The sequence below is a fragment of the Macrobrachium rosenbergii genome, chromosome 27, assembly GCF_040412425.1.
Source record: "Macrobrachium rosenbergii isolate ZJJX-2024 chromosome 27, ASM4041242v1, whole genome shotgun sequence".
Taxonomy (NCBI): Eukaryota; Metazoa; Arthropoda; class Malacostraca; order Decapoda; family Palaemonidae; genus Macrobrachium; species Macrobrachium rosenbergii.
In genome coordinates, this window is record NC_089767.1 from 1,394,637 (window position 1) to 1,413,727 (window position 19,091).

Here is a 19,091-nt window from a genome sequence, read left to right on the forward strand (position 1 = left end):
ACTGATCCCTAATTACCTGATCAACTAACTGCAAATGCCCCTCCTTTTTCCATAATTTCTTAAGATTTGCCTTTAGTATCAACCTTGAGAGATTTTCGTTAGTGGACAACAAATGTGCAATTTTGCTATTCCACAAGAGAGGAACTAAAAGCCTTCCATCCTTTCTCTTGAGAAGTTACTCAATGCAAAGTTAACCCACTTCTCATTAGTCTCTGACATATTACTTTCAGTACTGTTAGCATCCAGATTCAAAAAGCGGCGACATTCGTGTTCAAGCACTTCATCAGTAGCCTTAAGCAATTTAGATTCTACAATCTGACCTTTGTCATTCAAAACAGCTATGTCATTTCCTACCTCAAGTTCCTTATAATGTAGATCACACACTTCATCATCCAAAAGCGGATCAATTAATATTTTACATAAGAAAGAAAAGGTAGAAATTTGGGAGCAACAGGAAAAATCAGTCCTACTTGAACTAGGTGAATTAATTGCTTCCAACCTTCCATTACTGAACATTAGGCTCTCCCAAAAACTGAATATTCTTGCTCAAATTTTCAAGGTTTCCCATTAACAAAATACCATGTTGTGACTCAGTGTATGCAGAAGGAGGGTTATAACCAAAGGCTACATCTTTTCCCATTAAAGAGTAATGTGCATCAGATCCCAATAAAACCTGGACATCATCAATACTATCACTGTCCTTACAAAGTTTCGTATCAGCCAACACAAATCCCTTATTCTCAAAGGATTCCACTATCTTGCCTAACCCTGAAGACTTAATTTTATATTAATGCTAGGGACCACAAGTGCAAGAATATTTGAAATATAATCACCAAACTTCATAGGAAGCTGTACAAGTCTGCTTATATATACTTTAGAACCATTAAATCCATTAACAGTTAATTTTACATTAGGTTCAAGAACAGGCAAATTACACTTATTGAGCAAGCTCTCTGTAACAAAGGAACTCTGAGAACAGCTATCCTTAAGACCTCTAAAAATACCATCCACCCCAGGGACTGTAAATGAAAAGGAAGGGAGGACTGTCTTATTAACAATACTGGGCAGAACTGCAATACTACTATTCACTTCTTTAATGGCAGCTTCCTTGTTAACAGCAGATTTACCCAAATGTACTGGAGTACATTTTTTAGGCTTTCCTTCAGTTGGCGAAAGCTTAACTTCAGGAGACTTTGAGCACAGACAGTGAAAATGAAGCCCTGAACATTTCACACACTTTTGACGAAATTCAAATCTACATTGCTTACTCATGTGGTTAAGATTCCCGCATCGAAAACATCCTTTTAGCATTTTCAAACGCTGAATCTTTAAGTCTGGAGTGTCATAACGTTTGCATTTAAAAATAGAATGATTATTTTCACCTACACAAAGTGCACAGTAAAACTTCCTAACACCATGCAATGTCTTAATAGCTAAACTGGTAGTTTTCTGCTTAACACTAGATTGAAGACTATGTAAAGGAACTTCACTTTTCAAGCAATTTTCATACCTCTCACAGGCAATAATAGTGCAGCAGATTGCTGTAAAAATCGTTCAGATAGTGAAACAAGCATGAAATTTGGCACAAACATTCCTAAGACTACGCTCTCTTAGAAAAGGGCGCTGGCCACCTGAAAATCCAAGATGGCGGCTATTTTTCAAAATGGCCGCCATCTATGTTGAGATTCACTGGTTTGGGAGCATCTATTGGATGGAATATGCTAGTTTTTTTTTAAACCTCGACTTTTAGGTTATAAAAATGTTCCATACCACACATTTTATTGAAAACCCTTACTAAATGAATTGTAACCAAGATGGCGTACAAAATGGTTGCCATAAAAAGTTTTTTTTCTATCCACAGCGCTAGCAGACATAGAGACCAACTGTTTTTATTTAATGGTATATTCATGTGATCAGACAGTTTAACTAATATGCTATTTTCAACTGAAATAGTAATGGTATGGTCACATACAACATTGTGTCTAAGACTGTAACCATAAAAAAGAAAAGAAGAGAAATACGGACTAAACGCCCAACCAATCTATGTATAGGTCTCTCAACCTACACCTTTGAAAAATTCGAGGATAAGAAGGTAGGCATAGCATGACACGTTGGATGCTCAAGCTAGATTATCTACTGAAGAGAGGGCAATATTTATCTAGACTTCACATTTGCAAGTGCACAGAGCTGTGCAGGGAAGACCCAGCTTGTAGCACTTGCACCTTTCCCGACAGCCTGCTTTGCATCCACATTTGGTAAGCTGTTGGCAACTCTTGGCTAAGGGCGAGTTGGTTGTCCAGAGGACTTGTCATGCTTCACCAGACTTTTGCCATCCCCACTCAGCAGGGTTCTCTGGCTGTGGCTGACACTGGGTGGCCTGCCCCACACACAACCAGCCTGGTACGCAGCACGCTTGGTGTGTTGGAGGAGAGCTCCTGGTTGGTGGAATGGCCTCATATGCCCTTTGTTTTCTGGCAAACATATCAAGTCTAGCCTCATCCACAGTTCCAGCAGTGCTGGATCTTTCATACATAAGTATGACAAACCTCTCAGGACCTTCAGGTCACTCTCTTCCACTCTGAGAGGGTAGTGACTCAGTTTGGAGAACACAGTGGAGGCCTCTGGAAAGATGTTCCATGTCTGCCAGGCGGTCTTCTTGCCCTTGCTCGAAGGCTGACACTGTATCACAGCCTGTGAACGCATGGAAGAAGAGCATGCCATTCACCTTCTCCTGGCCCAGAGTTGCACAGGTCATGCACAGCAATCCAGCGCAGGCTCTGGCCTTGGCCAAATGCCACCCATAGCTTCTCTAGCCCTAGATTGTGGAGAGTGGAGAAAGCACTGACTGCAACGACAAGAACATCTGTGTCATTTGCTTTAACCGTGATGGTCTTGGCTCCATGTTCTGTGGCATATTTGGCATGGAGAAAGATGCGGGTGTCAGCTTCCTCATGAGAGCACTTTTCCAGTCCCTGAAGACTAGCCTCATGAGTGCTGAGGACAGCAGACCCTTTCGTGGCAATGACAACATTTGTGGCAGACATCTGGGCAACTTTGTCTGCCAGGAACTGGAACAACTCTGTCTTGTTGGCATCGTGTCTTAGGAAATTGCGCCAGTTGGATGGAACTGTGTTCTTGTCTGTCACCTTGCGCCTTCCTCCTTGACCACGTTGGAGCCTGGTCTCAGCTTTGAGGTTGGATGTATTGTATACATCAAATACAAGATGTGATGATGTGTACTTGCTGCTATAGGATTGTATCACAGGCAAGAAGTCGCAAAGTGCATAGCCCTCAAAGGTCTTTCCTTTCTTTGGTGGCAAGGCATGGACCAAAGCTGATCCATCTACAATGAGGACATCAGTCTTTGGTTCTTTGTCTTCTAGTGTAACATGACTCTCCAGGACCGAGGTCAGCTGAGACTTCTGACATGTGTACAGCCTACCACCCTCACTAAGGGAAGCTGGGAATGTTTGATTCTCGTGCTGGAAGAATTCCTGCAGATCACATTCACGGCTCTGACAGGATATAAATAGCTTTGAGAAAAGCTGGCAATCCTCCTTCAGAAGTTTCTGCTTTGACTGTTCTACAGGAGCAGCTTCTTGCCTGAAGAAGTCAGTTCTGTTCTTCTTTATCGGCTCATAGAAGGAGACTGCATTGTTTGCCAAAGAGTCTTTGGAGTGTCTATGAGTTGTTGCTCCCTCTTTGTATCGGGAGTAGCAGTTGAACTGCATGAGCTGTGCAATGGCCTGGTCTGACTTTGATGCTCCAAATCGTAACTGTGACTTGATGTCAGCCCCATGCTCAACCATCCCTACAAACTGGAGCAGGAGAGGAGGCACAGAATTTCGTACACAAGCCTCAGAAAATGTGCCATCAAACCGTGACTGATGATCAAGTATAGACTTTCTGAGAATATTTGCTGCTTTAGCAATGATAACTGCCTCTGAAAGATCAGATGATTGAGCAAGTGCTTTTCCCACATCCTTTTGAAAGGCAAGTAATACATCTCTGCCAGATTTATGAGCCTCAAGTTCTGGAATTTCTGCCAGAAGTTTGTCTTTGAGTCTCGTGGAATTTACACTTGGTGACTCTACACCTAATTGTTCCAGACGTTGTTGGTAGAGGTGGCAAATATCTGCCAGCCGAAATGTGACTGGATCATCTGAACAAAGGTTGTTTTCAACAATGTATGTCATCAGTTCTGACAGAACTAGTGGATACACATCTGATTCTGACTCAGTGCTACCTTGGTCTTTCTCAAGGCTCCTCAGGTAGGACCTTTTCTGTTGTAGAGGGCACAAAGACAGGCATGGTGATACTTAAACTCCTGTGCAATGACATCCCCACCAGTCAACTTAGCAAGGAGCTTGCCATCACTAAGTATCTCTGCACATTCACGCAATTTCAAGTCAAGGCCCTTAGTACTAGCCTGTCTGAGATCAGATGCAGGTGCCACTTTCTCACAGAAAATGCAAACTTCATTGTCATGACTGGTTCAAGCGCAGTTTTGCACGACTAGTCTCAGTGTTGCTGGTCTGGTCATTGGATTGTCGCTTTCTTGCACGGTCCAGTTTAGTGTTGTTAAACAACAAGCGACAGTTCACATGGTATTTTGCTGCATTTTTTCCTGAGAGTGGCCTCTATGCCATCACCTTCATCCAGCCTTGCTGGATCCATTATCAGTGGCATTTCATTAATTTCACTGAACATGGGAATGTTCCTTGCCAGCATTGTGTACCCATCATGGTCTAGGACATGATGACTTGGAGGTGATGTCAAGTGCTCACCTCTTTTGTCCTTCTGACAAAGACAACACAAACTCCAGTTTGTTTTTCTACTGCTCAATATTGGATTGGCATCACATTCTGCCATGATTTCACTTTTGATTAAGGCCGAGGGGTTATCCTTTACCACCTTAAACAAAGCACACATTCCTGTATGGGATTCAACTAGGTTCGGTCTCCCTACACCTAGCCCGATCATTCATCCAGTGCCATTTAAGTCCCGTGATCTGTACACCATCCGGGTAAGTACATGAACCATCATGTACAGCCCCCATACCCTTGGCTCGGCTCTCCCCGCTGGCACATCCTGTCTATTCAGGTGCGGCTATCTAACTATAGCTGGTCTGGGGCTGTTAGAAAGCATTTGGGACACTAAACTAAACTATACTACAACTACTAGTCTAAGACTACAGGATTAGTAAAAGCTGGATTAGCTGGCACTGAACCCCATGCTGAGTTACACAGCAGTGATGTCACCAGTGTGCCCTGGTTGTGTGCAGACATACACTCTTTTACATTTATTAATTTTCCTTCAAAATTGATGAGTTATTCGAAAGAGATGGCCTCATTAGGATCTAAAACCACAGAAACCAAGATCCATGCTTAAAACGATAATTGTTGAACGGGCATTATTTCTCATTATAATTATTGTTTCTACCTTTTCTTGGCAGCCATATAGCCCCCATATTTAAAGGTAAACTGTACTGGGAAGCTACAGAAACATAATATTCACAAGAAATAGTATGGAAGAGCTTTACCATATTGCTAGAAGCAAATTAGCCAAAATCTGTCGATACTGGCCGCCATCTTGGAATTTGGCCGCCATATTAAATTTTTTGCGTGGCCAGCGCCCTTTTCTGATAGAGGGAACTTTAAAGAGCACTTGTGCAAAATTTCATGCTTGTTTCACTATCTGAACGATTCTTATGAAATATGCAATTATCTGCTGCACTATAAAGAAATTTCCATTATCTCCTGAACAGAAGGATAAGTCTTTGTAGTAATCTGAATCAATTCCCTCTTAAACTTGTCATTAAGGCCATTCCATATGAAGTATTGAATAAAATCATCAGAGTCATTTTAAGAGTCTTCACAGATTCAACATCTGTCCTTAAGATGGAAATAAACTTAAAAGGGTCATCAGATTCCCCAAAATTAAACCCGTCAATGTCTTTATAGTAGAAGTCTTACGAACTACATCCGAGGCAAAGGCTAGTTTGAGCAAGTCTTTGGCGCCCTTGTATGTCTGTTTGTCAGCTTCCAAAGAATTTAACAAAACTTTAGCCCTTCCCTCTACCTGCTGTCTCAAGAGAAGCAACAAATCTCTGTCTGGGTAACTAAAGGATTGGGTAGTACTTTCAAACTCCGAAATAAACCTAATGAAATCTTCCCCATCCGTACTACTGAACTTTGGTAATGGAGCTGTGGGTTGTTTAAGAAGACTTTTAGCAACTTCAATAGTTCCAGGTGTAGATACCACCTCTAGGCGAGGAATGCAATATTCTATCCTATCAAAATATTCAATACAGGTTGCAATCTCAGACTCCCTAGCATCCTCACTGAACTCCCCATCCAAGTTTTTAATGGAAAAAATCTCATCATTCAGTTCAGTAAGTAGCCTTTTATGACTTAGTAGTACACTTCTTTCAGAAATTTTCTGCCCAGCACTGAAAGTCGAAAAAGACTCTACACGATTATAAATATCCGTAACCTTCTTCCTGATAACCTTGCGTTTAAAAATTAATGTTTTAAGATCAGACATATTGAAAAGAATTTAGAAAATAGCAATACAAAACCTTTCAATGCAAAAGCAATTATACACTTCCAATCACCCTCCTAATCAAAGGGCCTAATAAACAATGAAAACTTTCAAATGGACAAAAATAACTTGCCAAATAAGCAAGCAAACATATAATAGTCAACCTAGACACCGTGGACAATGCTCCAACAAAAGAAAACCTCTCAATTCTAAAATAAACTGCACCGAAAAATTTGAAAAATTACAGCGAAGGTCTCAATTCAACCAATGAGACATTTCAGGTTGGGGGCAGACTGAAGAGGTTCCAGGAAGCCTGGAAAGTGTCCCCTTGGGCCTATCAAGTGGTATCAAAAGGTCTGCGCTGGGATTGGAAGGGCCCCTTCTGCAACAAATACTTTTATCAGCGCAGCACAAAAGAGTCGATCCTATTTGTGAACAAAATGCTAATAAAGGACACAATAGAGAAATGCCACTTTATCAGGTTCCAGGGGAGGCTTTTCAGTGTTCCAAAGAGGGACTCTCAGGAAATGAGTCATTCTGGACCTCTCTGTCCTCAACAAAGCAATAAACTGTCCCAAATTCAAAATGCTGACGATAGATCAGATAAGACATACCTTGCCAAATGACAGCTACACCTCTCCTATCGACTTGAAAGACGCATATTGGCACATTCCAATCCAACCTCATTTTTGCCAGTATCTAGGATTCTGTCAAGGTCGCCAGTCGCACAGATTCAAAGAGATGCCATTCGGCCTCAATGTAGCCCCCAGAGTGTTCACGAAATTGACCAAAGTGATCTTAGAACAACTAAGACTACAGGGGGTGAACGTCATGGCATATCTGGACGATTGGTTGATCTGGGCGGAATCGATAGAAGGGTGTCTAGAAAGCGGAAAGCTAGCCCTACCAGAGACCTCCAGGAGGTCAATAATAGATCAGGTAAAGAGGTTCAGAAAAGCCAAGAGTTTTTCCAGAAGGAACCTAGAAGTGCTGCAGGGCAAACTCCTATTTGCATCAATAGTAGATCCAGTCTTGAAAACGACTTTGAAGGATTTGAACAGGATTCTCATTTTAAAGGCAAACAAATCATTCAGACCACAAGGTCCCGATGAAAAGGAGGTGCAAGACAATGCTCAAACCGTGGGCATCGAATCAGGCCCTGAAATCTTCTGTCCGGCTAGTCCCGAAACCAGTCTCAGTGACCATTCATACGGATGCTTCGGCGAAGGACGGATGGGGGGGACACTCAGATCAAAACAAAGTGTCCTGGAAGTGGTCGGGAGCCCTCAAATCTTGCATATCAATATCAAAGAAATGATGGCAGTGCTCCTGTCACTCAAGGGACTGAAACCCAAGAGGGGATCTCACATTCAGTTGTTCATAGACAACAAGCTGGTGGTACAATGCTTGAAGCATGGGGGATCAAGGTCAAAGCCATTGAATCATATAGTGCTGGGGATCATGAGATTAGCTCAGGTGAAGAAATGGACTCTGTCAGCATCCCACCTTGGGAGCTCAGAATGTCCTAGCGGACTCCCTCTCCAGATTCAAAGCCCAGGAAGGGGAGTGGGGAATTGGACAGCGGGTCATGCAGCGGGATCCTCCAAGATCACCCATATCTTCAGGTAGATCTGTTCGCAACATGCGACAATCACAAATTACCGAATTTTGTCACTCCCTATCACGACCTTCGAGCAGTGACCAGAGACGTTCTTTCGCTGGACTGGAACCTGCTGGGGAACATTTATCCGTTTCCCCAACGAATTTATTAATGAAAGTAGTACAAGTCCTCAAGGAGTTCAAGGGGAGGGGAGTAGTGATTGCTCCAATGTGGCCGAAAAGCCCTTGGTTTCCAACCCTACGGAAGCAGACTTTTCATCACAAGCCACTACATCTTCCTATTCTTTCCCAGCAGGTTCAAGGGATAACTGTCTACGCCTCCTCCTTTCTGACAAAAAGCCTTCACGTGTGGACTTTCTCAGATCCCTGTGCTTCATGGAATGGTCACCTGAAGTCAGGGAATTCTTAATCACTAATATTAAGGGGAAATCCGCCAAACAGTATCAGTCAGTGTGGAACAAATTTGTCTCATTTGTTAGGGACCGTAAACCAACTACCACTGATAATAACTTTGTGGGGGAGTTCTTTGTGTTTTTATTTGACATAAAAAAGTTGGCTCCCTCCACTATTAAAAATCACAAGGCAGCCCTTGCGGTTCCTTTTAAGGTAAATGGATTCGGAGTAGAGATGCATTCAGAAGTGTTTGAAATGATGATGAAATCAATGGCTCTCCGCAGGCCGAGTGAACAACCATGTGAATTATCATGGGATCTAGATACAGTCCTAGCTGCTCTGAACAGACGTTCAGACAATAATATGGAATTTTTGTTAGAAAAAACGTTGTTTTTAGTGGGCCTGGCGATGGGAGCCAGATCAGCAGAGATCCATGCGCTAAAAAGAGGAGATCAGTTTTGTTCTTTCGGAAAGAATAAAGTAACCTTTTCATTCGGAGAATTTTTAGCTAAAAATGAGAATCCGTTTCATAGACGGAAACCCATAGTTATCCCTTCTTTGCCCTCTAATCCGAAGCTGTGTCCAGTGGCCACAGTGAAAAAGTACCTTGATCGCACCAACCATATCACTGCAAGGGCCCCTCTTTTTGGTACCAAACGAAAGCACCCCACTTTGCCTAGAAAGCCTCAGAACCAGTATTTTTAAGTTAATTGTAGATCTATGCCCAGGATCAGGCCCAAAGTCACATGACCTCCGTAAGTACGCAGCCTCACTTGCCTTTTTCGGTAACTTTAGTATGGAGGACGTATCCAAGTACACGGGGTGGTCTGGGCATGGAGTGTTTGTCAAACACTATGTTAAACAAATACGAGGTGTCCAGACTGCATGCATATCCCTCGGCAAAGTCGTAGGCAAGAGATAAGGACGCCCGGAAGGTGAATTGGCTGGCAAAAGGAAATCTTCCTTTAAAGTGAGTGAGTGTTTTAAAAACCGGTAGGTTATTTTTTCCTATTACTGTATAGTCTATTTCTTTTGCTCTTCACCAATACACAGTCTCTTCGGAGACAGCTTAAAGGGTGGGCTGTTACAGCTGTAAAGGGAAAGGATTTTAGATTTCGGTTTGAACCCAAGGGAAGCGAAAAAAGGATTTTGACAAAGGAAAAATCTATTTCTGGGGAGGGGCCCGTGTCACCCGGTGAAATAATCCATTCAGCACTTATTTCTAGGTAATTCCGTTGCTAGATACCAGAGAAAGCTAAATGTAAAGCTGGGGTTACTACCCCAGAGCGAGCTCCAAGAAATGGAGTCGTATATGGTAAAGGGTGAGATTGCCACAATCACGGGACCCTGCCCTATACAGATTCCCAATGTCAAAAGTCCCAACGAGAGAGGTGCCGATACAAGCCCATGCACTACTCACGGACTGTACACAAGGCAACATTAGCCGCATTCCATGTTAGCACCCACCCCACTAGAATGATGTTTATCATGGGAGGGAGAGAATGAAAAACAGGGGTGGGTCACCAGGTGACACGGGCCCCTCCCCAGAAATAGATTTTTCCTTTGTCAAAATCCTTTTTCTGGATCGGGGTCCCGTGTCAGCCGGTGAAATAATAACAGAGAAATAAACATCATTCTTATGCTAATAAAGACTTAAAACAGAGACGTTGAAAACTAGGAGAATTCTACCTTGAACATTAGTAAGGTCCTCTAAATTCATGTAATGAAAATAATGTAAGTGGTCACCGTCTAAGATCATGAGCTTAGGATTGAACCTGAATAGGCTTGTATTAAGAAAATACTTTCTGCCTAATAGCAGACACGATGACAACAGTACCCACCCCCCTTTTTTTAAAAAGAGAGGATCTGACAAAATTGCGAGGTCCTGTCTAAAAAGCCTGTAAGGAGAAAACTGGGCATAGAAACAGACCTTGTAAAAGGGAGTTCTTTCCAAGGTGACCACCGAAAATGAGGACCTTCAACTGTAGATAGAAAGTTAGGGTGAGGAATTAGCCAACACTACCCTGATGAGGGGAAACCAAAATGATTGGTTCCGCTAGACAGGGCAGACAGTACAGGAAAACTAACACTAGAAGCTAAGCTGATTAAAAATTTTGGGCTTCCCCAACAAGGAAAGGTAAGAACAAGATGATTGTTGGTTACCGGCTAACTCCGATACATTACTCAAAGACCAGGAAACCGAATGTGGACGGAGTACTGGTCTTAGACGAACACAGACCTTAGGGATGAAAGTTAAGAGCCTGTGAGTCTGGTTCCAACAAAACACTTTCCTCGAGGCCAATGCGGCCGCATCATTACTGTAGCTTCAAAACTATGTGAAGAGTGCTAGTTACTTAACTGCAGAACCATACTGCAGTAGAGTAGGATCCCTTAACTGATTTTAGGAAAACAGTAATAACAGGGCCAATATCAGTTTCCTCCTAAACTGTAAGATTCACAAAGACCACAAAGCCAGGGCATCAGAGCTTGAGGGGCTGACGAGGCTGAGTTTATACCAGACGTGACAGCTTGATAGTTTGTGGCTGAATTGGGTTGCAAACAGACCTACTTCCAGGTCCAGGAAAAGGTCACAAGACTACCTGAATGACGCTCCGTCTAAGGACTATTCCGACACCAGGGGAGGCCCTGGATAGGGAAAAAGCAGTGACCTTTGGACCCCTACGAGAAGGGTGGTAGACAGAGGCACTTGTGTCTGTTGGTTATGGAGAAGAATGAACCATAACCTGAATGAAGCAACTCGAGTCCAAAACCACTTGTTTACGCAGCGCACTACTGCTGTTTTGTTCAGAACCAGCCTAAAATGAAACCTCTTGGGGGGAAGAAGTTTCCCAAGAACAGGAAGACTGCCACAGCCCTCCAAAGTGTTGATATGGAACTGCCGGAACGTGACCGACTAAGTTCCATGTATTTCATTGGGCCAAAAAATATCCCGGACGGACCGTAACAACGCCCACCTGGGGAAAAGATTAATTCTCCAGGTGAAACTGTTCATAAGATTTTTCGGCTCAAGGCGGAACGGGCAAGCCTGACTTACACCCTGTTTCAGCTTCCGAATTTGACTCCGAAGCTTAGGGAGCTGTACGCTGAATAAATTAGAAAACGTAGTCCGGGGTTAGAAGATTCATTGTGAACGTATCTGTGATATCTGTCTCCCGGAAATGCCTCAGCGGTTTATTTTCAAACAAGCCTGTTGATAAGAGGGGCTACATTCGAGCACAAGGGTAGGAAGCAGGGCTCTCAAAGAGAGCACGGTAAGACCTCAGAGCTGGCGTGAACTTGGAATTCTCCGCCTGCCACTCCATTAGAGTTCTCAACGGAGACGATGTGCCCAGCCCCTAGCGAAGATGAGGGCTCACTTAGGATCCTGCCAGACAGATGCCATGCTCCTTCTGACAGTCTGGCAAAACCCGGATAAGGGGATACCAGGCCGGAAGGGAAGAAATGCCCTTCCACCAACCTCCGTGGTGCCCACACCCCCGATAGGAGGGTGCCTCATGCTGGGAAGCATAAAGGGTAGGCGCCAAGGTTCCCCAGACTGGAGGGGAAAAGAGGTGGAGGTGTCCGGAACGATAGAATTCCGGAACAGAGCAGGATTTAACAGGTGATCCATTGACAATGAGTCTTGAGATTAATCTCTTGGGATTTAAGCTCCTGGGAAAGGGAAGGCACGGACCATGAGGTAGATAGATAGTTTGATAGGTTGACAATGACCTCAAATCGAGCTCCTTATAAGGAGACCCGTAAAAAGAGTCTTCAACAAAGGAAGGAGGGGGTAACCACCTTGCTTTGCTTGGGCCGTGTCCTTTCCAGAAGACGAGGCCAAACTCGTAGATGGCACCAGATTAGAGATCCGAGACGTCCTCGAGGGGGCCCCGAGCGGGTCTTCTTGGTTTAAAAAAGGTTCTTTTTTAACTGATTTCACCTTAGGGACGGTAGACCAGGAACCGTCGAAAAGGGATGAGAAGCTAACGAATCCCCTAAAGGAAAAGTTTGCATCACTTAATTCCGAGCTAAGCGGAAAAGGTTTGCCTCAATTATTCTCGCACCTACTTATCGCTCCGGGACGATGTTCACAGGTTCGAGAACGAGACAGAAGGCCGCAACGTCTTCAGAAAACTCTCCGTAAACAGTTAACTTGAAGCGAAGAGTTACAAGACTTGCGGCTGGCCTCCAGGAGGGGGAAAAATTAGGACCCCAAACACTGGAGGAGCAACTATTAATAAGTCATATGAGACGGAGTTTGGCGAAGGAAAAACCGATAGGTGTATATGAAACCTACCGATTTATCGAGAATCTCACCCGGAGACGGAGTTTGGCGGAGGAAATCGATAGGCGTATATGAAACCTACCGATCCACCGAGAATCTCGCCCGGAGAGAGCCCAAACACCGAAAGAGCGACTATTAATAAGCCACATGAGGCGGAGAACCGATAGGTTTATATGAAACCTACCGATTTATCGAGAATCTCGCCCGGACACGGAGTTTGGCGGAGGGAAATCGATAGGCGTATATGTGAAACCTACCGATTTATCGCCGAAAGAGCGACTATTAATAAGCCACATGAGGCGGAGCTTGATGGAGGTAAAATCGACAGGTGTATATGAAACCTACGGATTCATCAGGTAGCCTGCTTGGGAGAGCATAGCGCATCAACGCAATCTGCCGGGTGCCAAACGACTAATAATAAGCCAAATGAGGCGGCGTTTGGCGGAGATAAAACCGACTGGTGTAAATAAAACCTACGGATTCATCAAGTAGCCTGCTCGGAGAGAGCATAGCGTGCTTTTACAACCTTCCGAGCCAAGAATAAGTCACATGAGGCGGAGTTTGGCGGAGACGAAACCGACAGGTATATATAAAACCTACGGGTTCATCAAGAAGTCTGCTCAGGAGAGCATAGCGTACTTCATAACCTTCCGTGCCAAACTATAAATTCTCCAAAACAGACTGCGCACCGAATAGGAACTATAGACTCGTGGATCGCTGGCTTGTTGCAGGATAATAGCGAGCATTCCTGCACTCGACAAAACCAGCTGAAAACGTATGAGAAATGGGCATGCTGGAACGGATGCCGGAGCAGAGTACCGAGCAGCGACTTAGCCTAGTCAGACCAGGAAAACCCCGAGAAAACCGGAGAGAAAACCGGGCTAACAGGACAAAACTCATAGACATAAAAACAGAGTCAACGGAACATTCCGAAGCGATCATGTTTGAACAATATGTGACGAAAACAAACAAAGTGGGAAGGTTATGAACTGTTCGGAAGTGGGCGCACTCAGAGCCAAGAGAGGAAAACCCCCGGAGGAGGATATCCTGAACGGCGTGATAGCGGTGGGGAATAAACGCCGACCGCTAAACACTAAAATCGCCGGAGCAGTAAGCAAGGAGAGCGCCCAACAAGATAACGAAACACCGAACAGGTAGTAGCAAAATGGAGGGGGAACGCCGAAAGTAAATAAAACAGAAGACAGTTAGGTGGAAAACGCTAACTGGCCTCGTATGAGATCCCAACAGTGAGGTGCGAACATGTAGGAAGCACCACGAAGGGAAACAGTCGACGTAAAAGGAAGGGGGAAGGATAGGCCAGGAGGTTGGTAACCCAAAGTAGCGACCAGGGGTGGGACAGCACTCCCCGGGCACCCAGAGATTCTCATAGATCCCCTCGCTATGTGAGCTGTGTTGCACGACAAGAGCGAGAGAAAGGAGAGGAAGGGCAAAACCTCTACGGCCAGGAGAGCAAAGAAAGGTAAAAGGAGTGTGAACAGGAGTGGGGAGAGCACTCCCGGTCACCTCCAGGTCCAGGTGGAGTGCCAACCGATGAGGTCAGACACACCGAGGGACAACCAATCAATGCAGAGGAGGGGATGTAGGCTACAGCATAAAATAAGGATAAATTGCTCTCAAGCCTTGGAAAGTTAACAAACCTTGAAAACAAACCAAGGGGAGAGAGAGAGCAAAGGATAAAAGGGAGAGAAGGGGATTCTCAATACCACAAAATAATATATATATAGTCGGTAAAAGAAGTGTGAACAGGAGTGGGGAGAGCACTCCCGGTCACCATTGGTAAGCAACCCAAAGAAGGATTGAACTAGGATAGGCTACGCAGGTAAACCCTCGCTATTCCAGCTTAACTTATTAGGAACATTAGCCTAAGTGAAAAGCCGAAACAGGGAGAGGGTGGACGTAGGCAATAATCCAAGCCAAAACCAAACAAAGGGAAGCACCAGACATAAAACACATATGTACAGAACGAGATCACAGACATGAAACTCATACGTACAGATCGAGATCGTCCCTCCTTAAACGATTTTTCCCGAAGGAAAAAAGTGTTATAGCCAACCCCTAGGCTAACCTAACTGAGGCGATGCAAAGGAAGGAAGCCTAGGAGAGGGGTAAAGGCTAACCAATAACTCAAATAATGCATAATAAAACAAAAATTTTCTATAAGGTACATGTAGGAGGATAGGCAGGCCCAACACGACATGAACGTGAAGGGAAATGGCCGACCTCCAGTTAAATGAAAGTACCCCAAAATTAACAAAATTCAAAAGCATCCGAGCACAAGGTCAAAACTTAAATGTACCAATGAAAATCATGTTCCCATAAGCTTAGAGAAGTGAGTCTAAAACAAGGCAAAATAAAGCCAAAATAAGAAGCGAATAGGCCCGAGGGGGAACCACGTAGCCTAAACAGCAAGACAGCACTTGACCAGGAAGGGAACACAAAATTCACAAAATAAACAAAATTATAAAAACAAAGTAAAAACAAAGTAAAAACCGTAACAGTACCAATGAAAATAAGATCCCCAAAGGCTAAGAGAAGTGAGGACAAAAATTAAGGCATAATGAGGCCATGATAATAAGCGAATGGGCTCGAGGGGGTAGCTCGTAGCCTAAACGCTCAACAGCACTTCTCGTAATGAAGCCACGATAAAAAGCGAATGGGCCCGAGGGGGTAGCTCGTAGCCTAAACGCTAAACATCACTCTCGTATTGAAGCCATGATAAAAAGCAAATGGGCCCGAGGGGGTAGCTCGTAGCCTAAACGTTAAACATCATCTCCATAATAATGAAGCCATGATAAAAAGCGAATGGGCCCGAGGGGGTAGCTCATAGTCTACACGCTAAACAGCACTTCTCATAGTAAAGGGGTACAGAACAAACATAAAATTAATCAAACCCACTAAAGTTAGGAATCATTAATTGGTAAAATATCCCAAATAAAAAGGGATACTAATAAATAACACAAAACAAACATGCCGACCCAAGACCAAGAGAGGTCAAGAGACACCGTGAGAGGAGATCGAGACGGGCGTTATAAATCCCTTTAATTATTAAACTAAAGGAAAATAAGGAGCCTCAATCGCCTAAAAAACAATAAAACACTGGTACTCAAGTTGTTGAAGAAGAACCTTGCGAGGATGCCATAAAAATGCCAAAATAGAGCACAAAATAAGGATCACAACGAAATTACGTGTGAACGAAAAAACGTGCTAAAATGGAATGAGGCTAGTGTTGCCTTGTGTACAGTCCGCGAGTAGTGCATGGGCTTGTATCAGCACCTCTCTCGTTGGGACTTTTGACATTGGGAATCTTTATAGGGCAGGGTCCCGTGATTGTGACAATCTCACCCTTTACCATATACGACTCCATTTCTTGGAGCTCGCTCTGGGGGTAGTAACCCCAGCTTTACATTTAGCTTTTCTCTGGTATCTAGCAACGGAATTACCTAGAAATAAGTGCTGAATGGATTATTTCACCGGCTGACACGGGACCCCAATCCAGAAAAGCTTTTTTGGTTAGGGATAGTGGCTAAAAGTCCATCCTCCTTGTCAAATGATGTTTGACGACTTTATAAATATACAAAAGCCTCTTTAAAATGTTCTCTGGTACACCTGCATGAGGCTCATTCAATGGCTCCCTTTGACTAAAAAAAGAGGGTTTGAACCCAAAGGAAAATGAAAACCCTATTTTTAGTCTGGGAGCCATAAAGAGCCTCAGACCCTCCCTCAGTTAGCATTAAGTATATTGGTTATGCCCACCCCTTCATTTGCAGGGAGTATAACCTTTTAAGGAGGCGCGGCTATTCCTAGGTTTATGACCTGATCTATCTGCTTTTACAATCTACTATCTGCTTCCCTTCTCTTCCTATATCTAATGAACTTAAACATAAGGTCCTTCAAAAATCATGCATTCCTCACATACTAAGACCACACCTCATACCCTTGCAGCTGGTACAACCAGTGTCTGCCTACCTCAAAATTCAGCATCCTCCTAACACAGTTATCACTCCTACAGAACCTGACAGTCTAAGCCTTGATTCCAGTAGAAGAAATCCTAAGAAAAATAAATGTACACTACACCAAGAAAAGAGCAAACAACCAAAACCATGAAATACCAAAGAGAGTCTATACACAATGGCAGCAAGGAGAATTCTGACAAGAGCTAAAACATTTGAAACACACCTGGCAAAGCACTAAACAGTCACCTAGGTCAGCCATACGATCATCTTTTGCTCGAATGCTGACCCGCCTATGAGTGTGGAGATATAACTTACCTTTAGCAGTGGACACGATTTATCCAGATGTCAATTTCCAGAAAAGGAGAACCTGGATAATCAAAGGACAACTGTACTGGACTCCTACCAGTAAATAAGAGACTCCTTGTAAATAAAGCAAAAAATCTGTGATGTTTGAGAACTACACTTCCTTACACAGCAGACATGGGCATTTACAATGATACATTTTTGAAACTGAACGACTATAAAACACAGGGGGTGCACTGCTGGTGCATAGAGATCATATTGCAAATGAGTAAGTGAGAGATATGGCCAACAGAAGCTATGAGATGGTGATCTAAAAGACTGTGATGGCAAAGACATGTGATACTAAGAGAAGAGAGGCCATTAGTCATACTGCTAGTATAGTATTAGGAGTAGGACAAAGATTGTAAAACTGCTTAGATAATCATAGAAATGGGGGAAAGATAAAGATCTGAACCAGAAAAAATTTTGGCAGAAAGCAAACAATATTAAAGACACTGGAGAGATCCCATTATGTCTCACCCAGTGAGATCAAAGCTTACATATAAATATAATAATGATGAAGACACAGTCTTACACAATGTCTAGAATCAGTTAACTTAATGAACTCATAGCATTGTTAACACTTTAAATGGACACAATGATGCTGGTTCTTATGTATTATGTTACATTACAAAATACTTTTATGTCATAAAAAAATACCTGTGGCTTTGTTAAGAACACCCAAGAAGACTAAATCATGGTTGGGAGAAGAGTCGTTGTCATTGTAATTCTTCCCAATATAATTTAGCCAAGGAGTTTCAACGGTAAACAGTCTCTGGCTCTGGTAGCGGAAATTTGCAGTATTATTCTGGTGTAAAATTCCTTTTAGATTTCCACTCTTTCTAGGCTTCCCATTGGAAAACGTTGCTGTAAAAAATAAAAATAAATGTACAGTATATGCAATCAAGACCATTGGCAAACAATAAACCATTACGTACTATGGAAAATTTTCAGCTTCAGTCTACTTTAACTGGATGCCAATATTTATCCCACGGAAGATTTCCTCACTCTAAGTGATGGAGACCCTCCATCAGAAGACTTAATAACCTTGTCTCTCACCTGTTCCTGTCATTATAAATGCTTTGCTTGGGTCCATAAAATTGATCCTTTTATATCCATATCATCAGCTAATTTCAGACAAATTCCAAAAAACAATAAACCTTTCACACACGACCATTATGAACAATTACGTCTGTGGGAAGTGGCAGTGACTTAAGCAGCAAGCGTTAAATGTTCTTAACTCATTCAAAGACGCGTAACTCCGACAATTTTCAAGGTAGATCACTCAATTTTATTTCATTTTGCAGCTAAATGATTTTTCTATACAATGACATAAAAATTCTCCAAAAGTAACTTTAATGTGTGTGGAATAATAAGAAAAAATTACGAAATACAAGAAAATTTTGTACCTTCCCCCTAAAAAATTTATCAAAAAAATTGCAAATTTTTAATTAATTTGTATTTCCCCTAACATACAAACCTGAAGTTCTTTACGTAGGATTTAGCTTGCAATGAGAACTGGTACCAGAGTGATGGGTGGCTGAGGTAGGACGTAATTGTAAAGAACTTCGGGTTTGTATATTAGGAAAAATACAAATTACTTTTAAAATTTGGTATTTTCCTACACAAATACAAACCCTCATTCTTTAAATAGGAGATTTACCCATTGGTGGGAGGAGTCTGGGCAAATCTCTGAAGTGACTGGTAGGTTCGCCCAACCTGGGGCGTTGCCTTCCTGGTCCGTTAGGAGCACAGAAAGGAATCCCACACCTTTAGCGTACTGTTCATATGGGATGTAGCATATATTAGACTTCTGGACCATTAAGTAAGAGGTTTGCACTCCATTACTTAATCAGGCTGTAAGAACCCAACTGAAGTGTCAAACCAAGTAAATACGATCAACAAGTTTGCTTTATTGTCTGTTCTCTCCC

The 19,091-nt window shown here is 43.0% G+C and overlaps 1 protein-coding gene across 2 annotated transcripts in view; it reads right to left on the reverse strand.

The window, feature by feature from the left end:
• Positions 1–19,091, reverse strand: part of Polr1E (RNA polymerase I subunit E) — a 143,491-nt gene that overhangs the window by 108,419 nt on the left and 15,981 nt on the right. For both annotated transcript variants that reach the window (XM_067128707.1, XM_067128708.1), the window contains exon 2: positions 17,821–18,027. In XM_067128707.1, the coding sequence (XP_066984808.1) occupies positions 17,821–18,027 (207 nt within the window). The remainder of the gene's footprint in view (positions 1–17,820; positions 18,028–19,091) is intronic.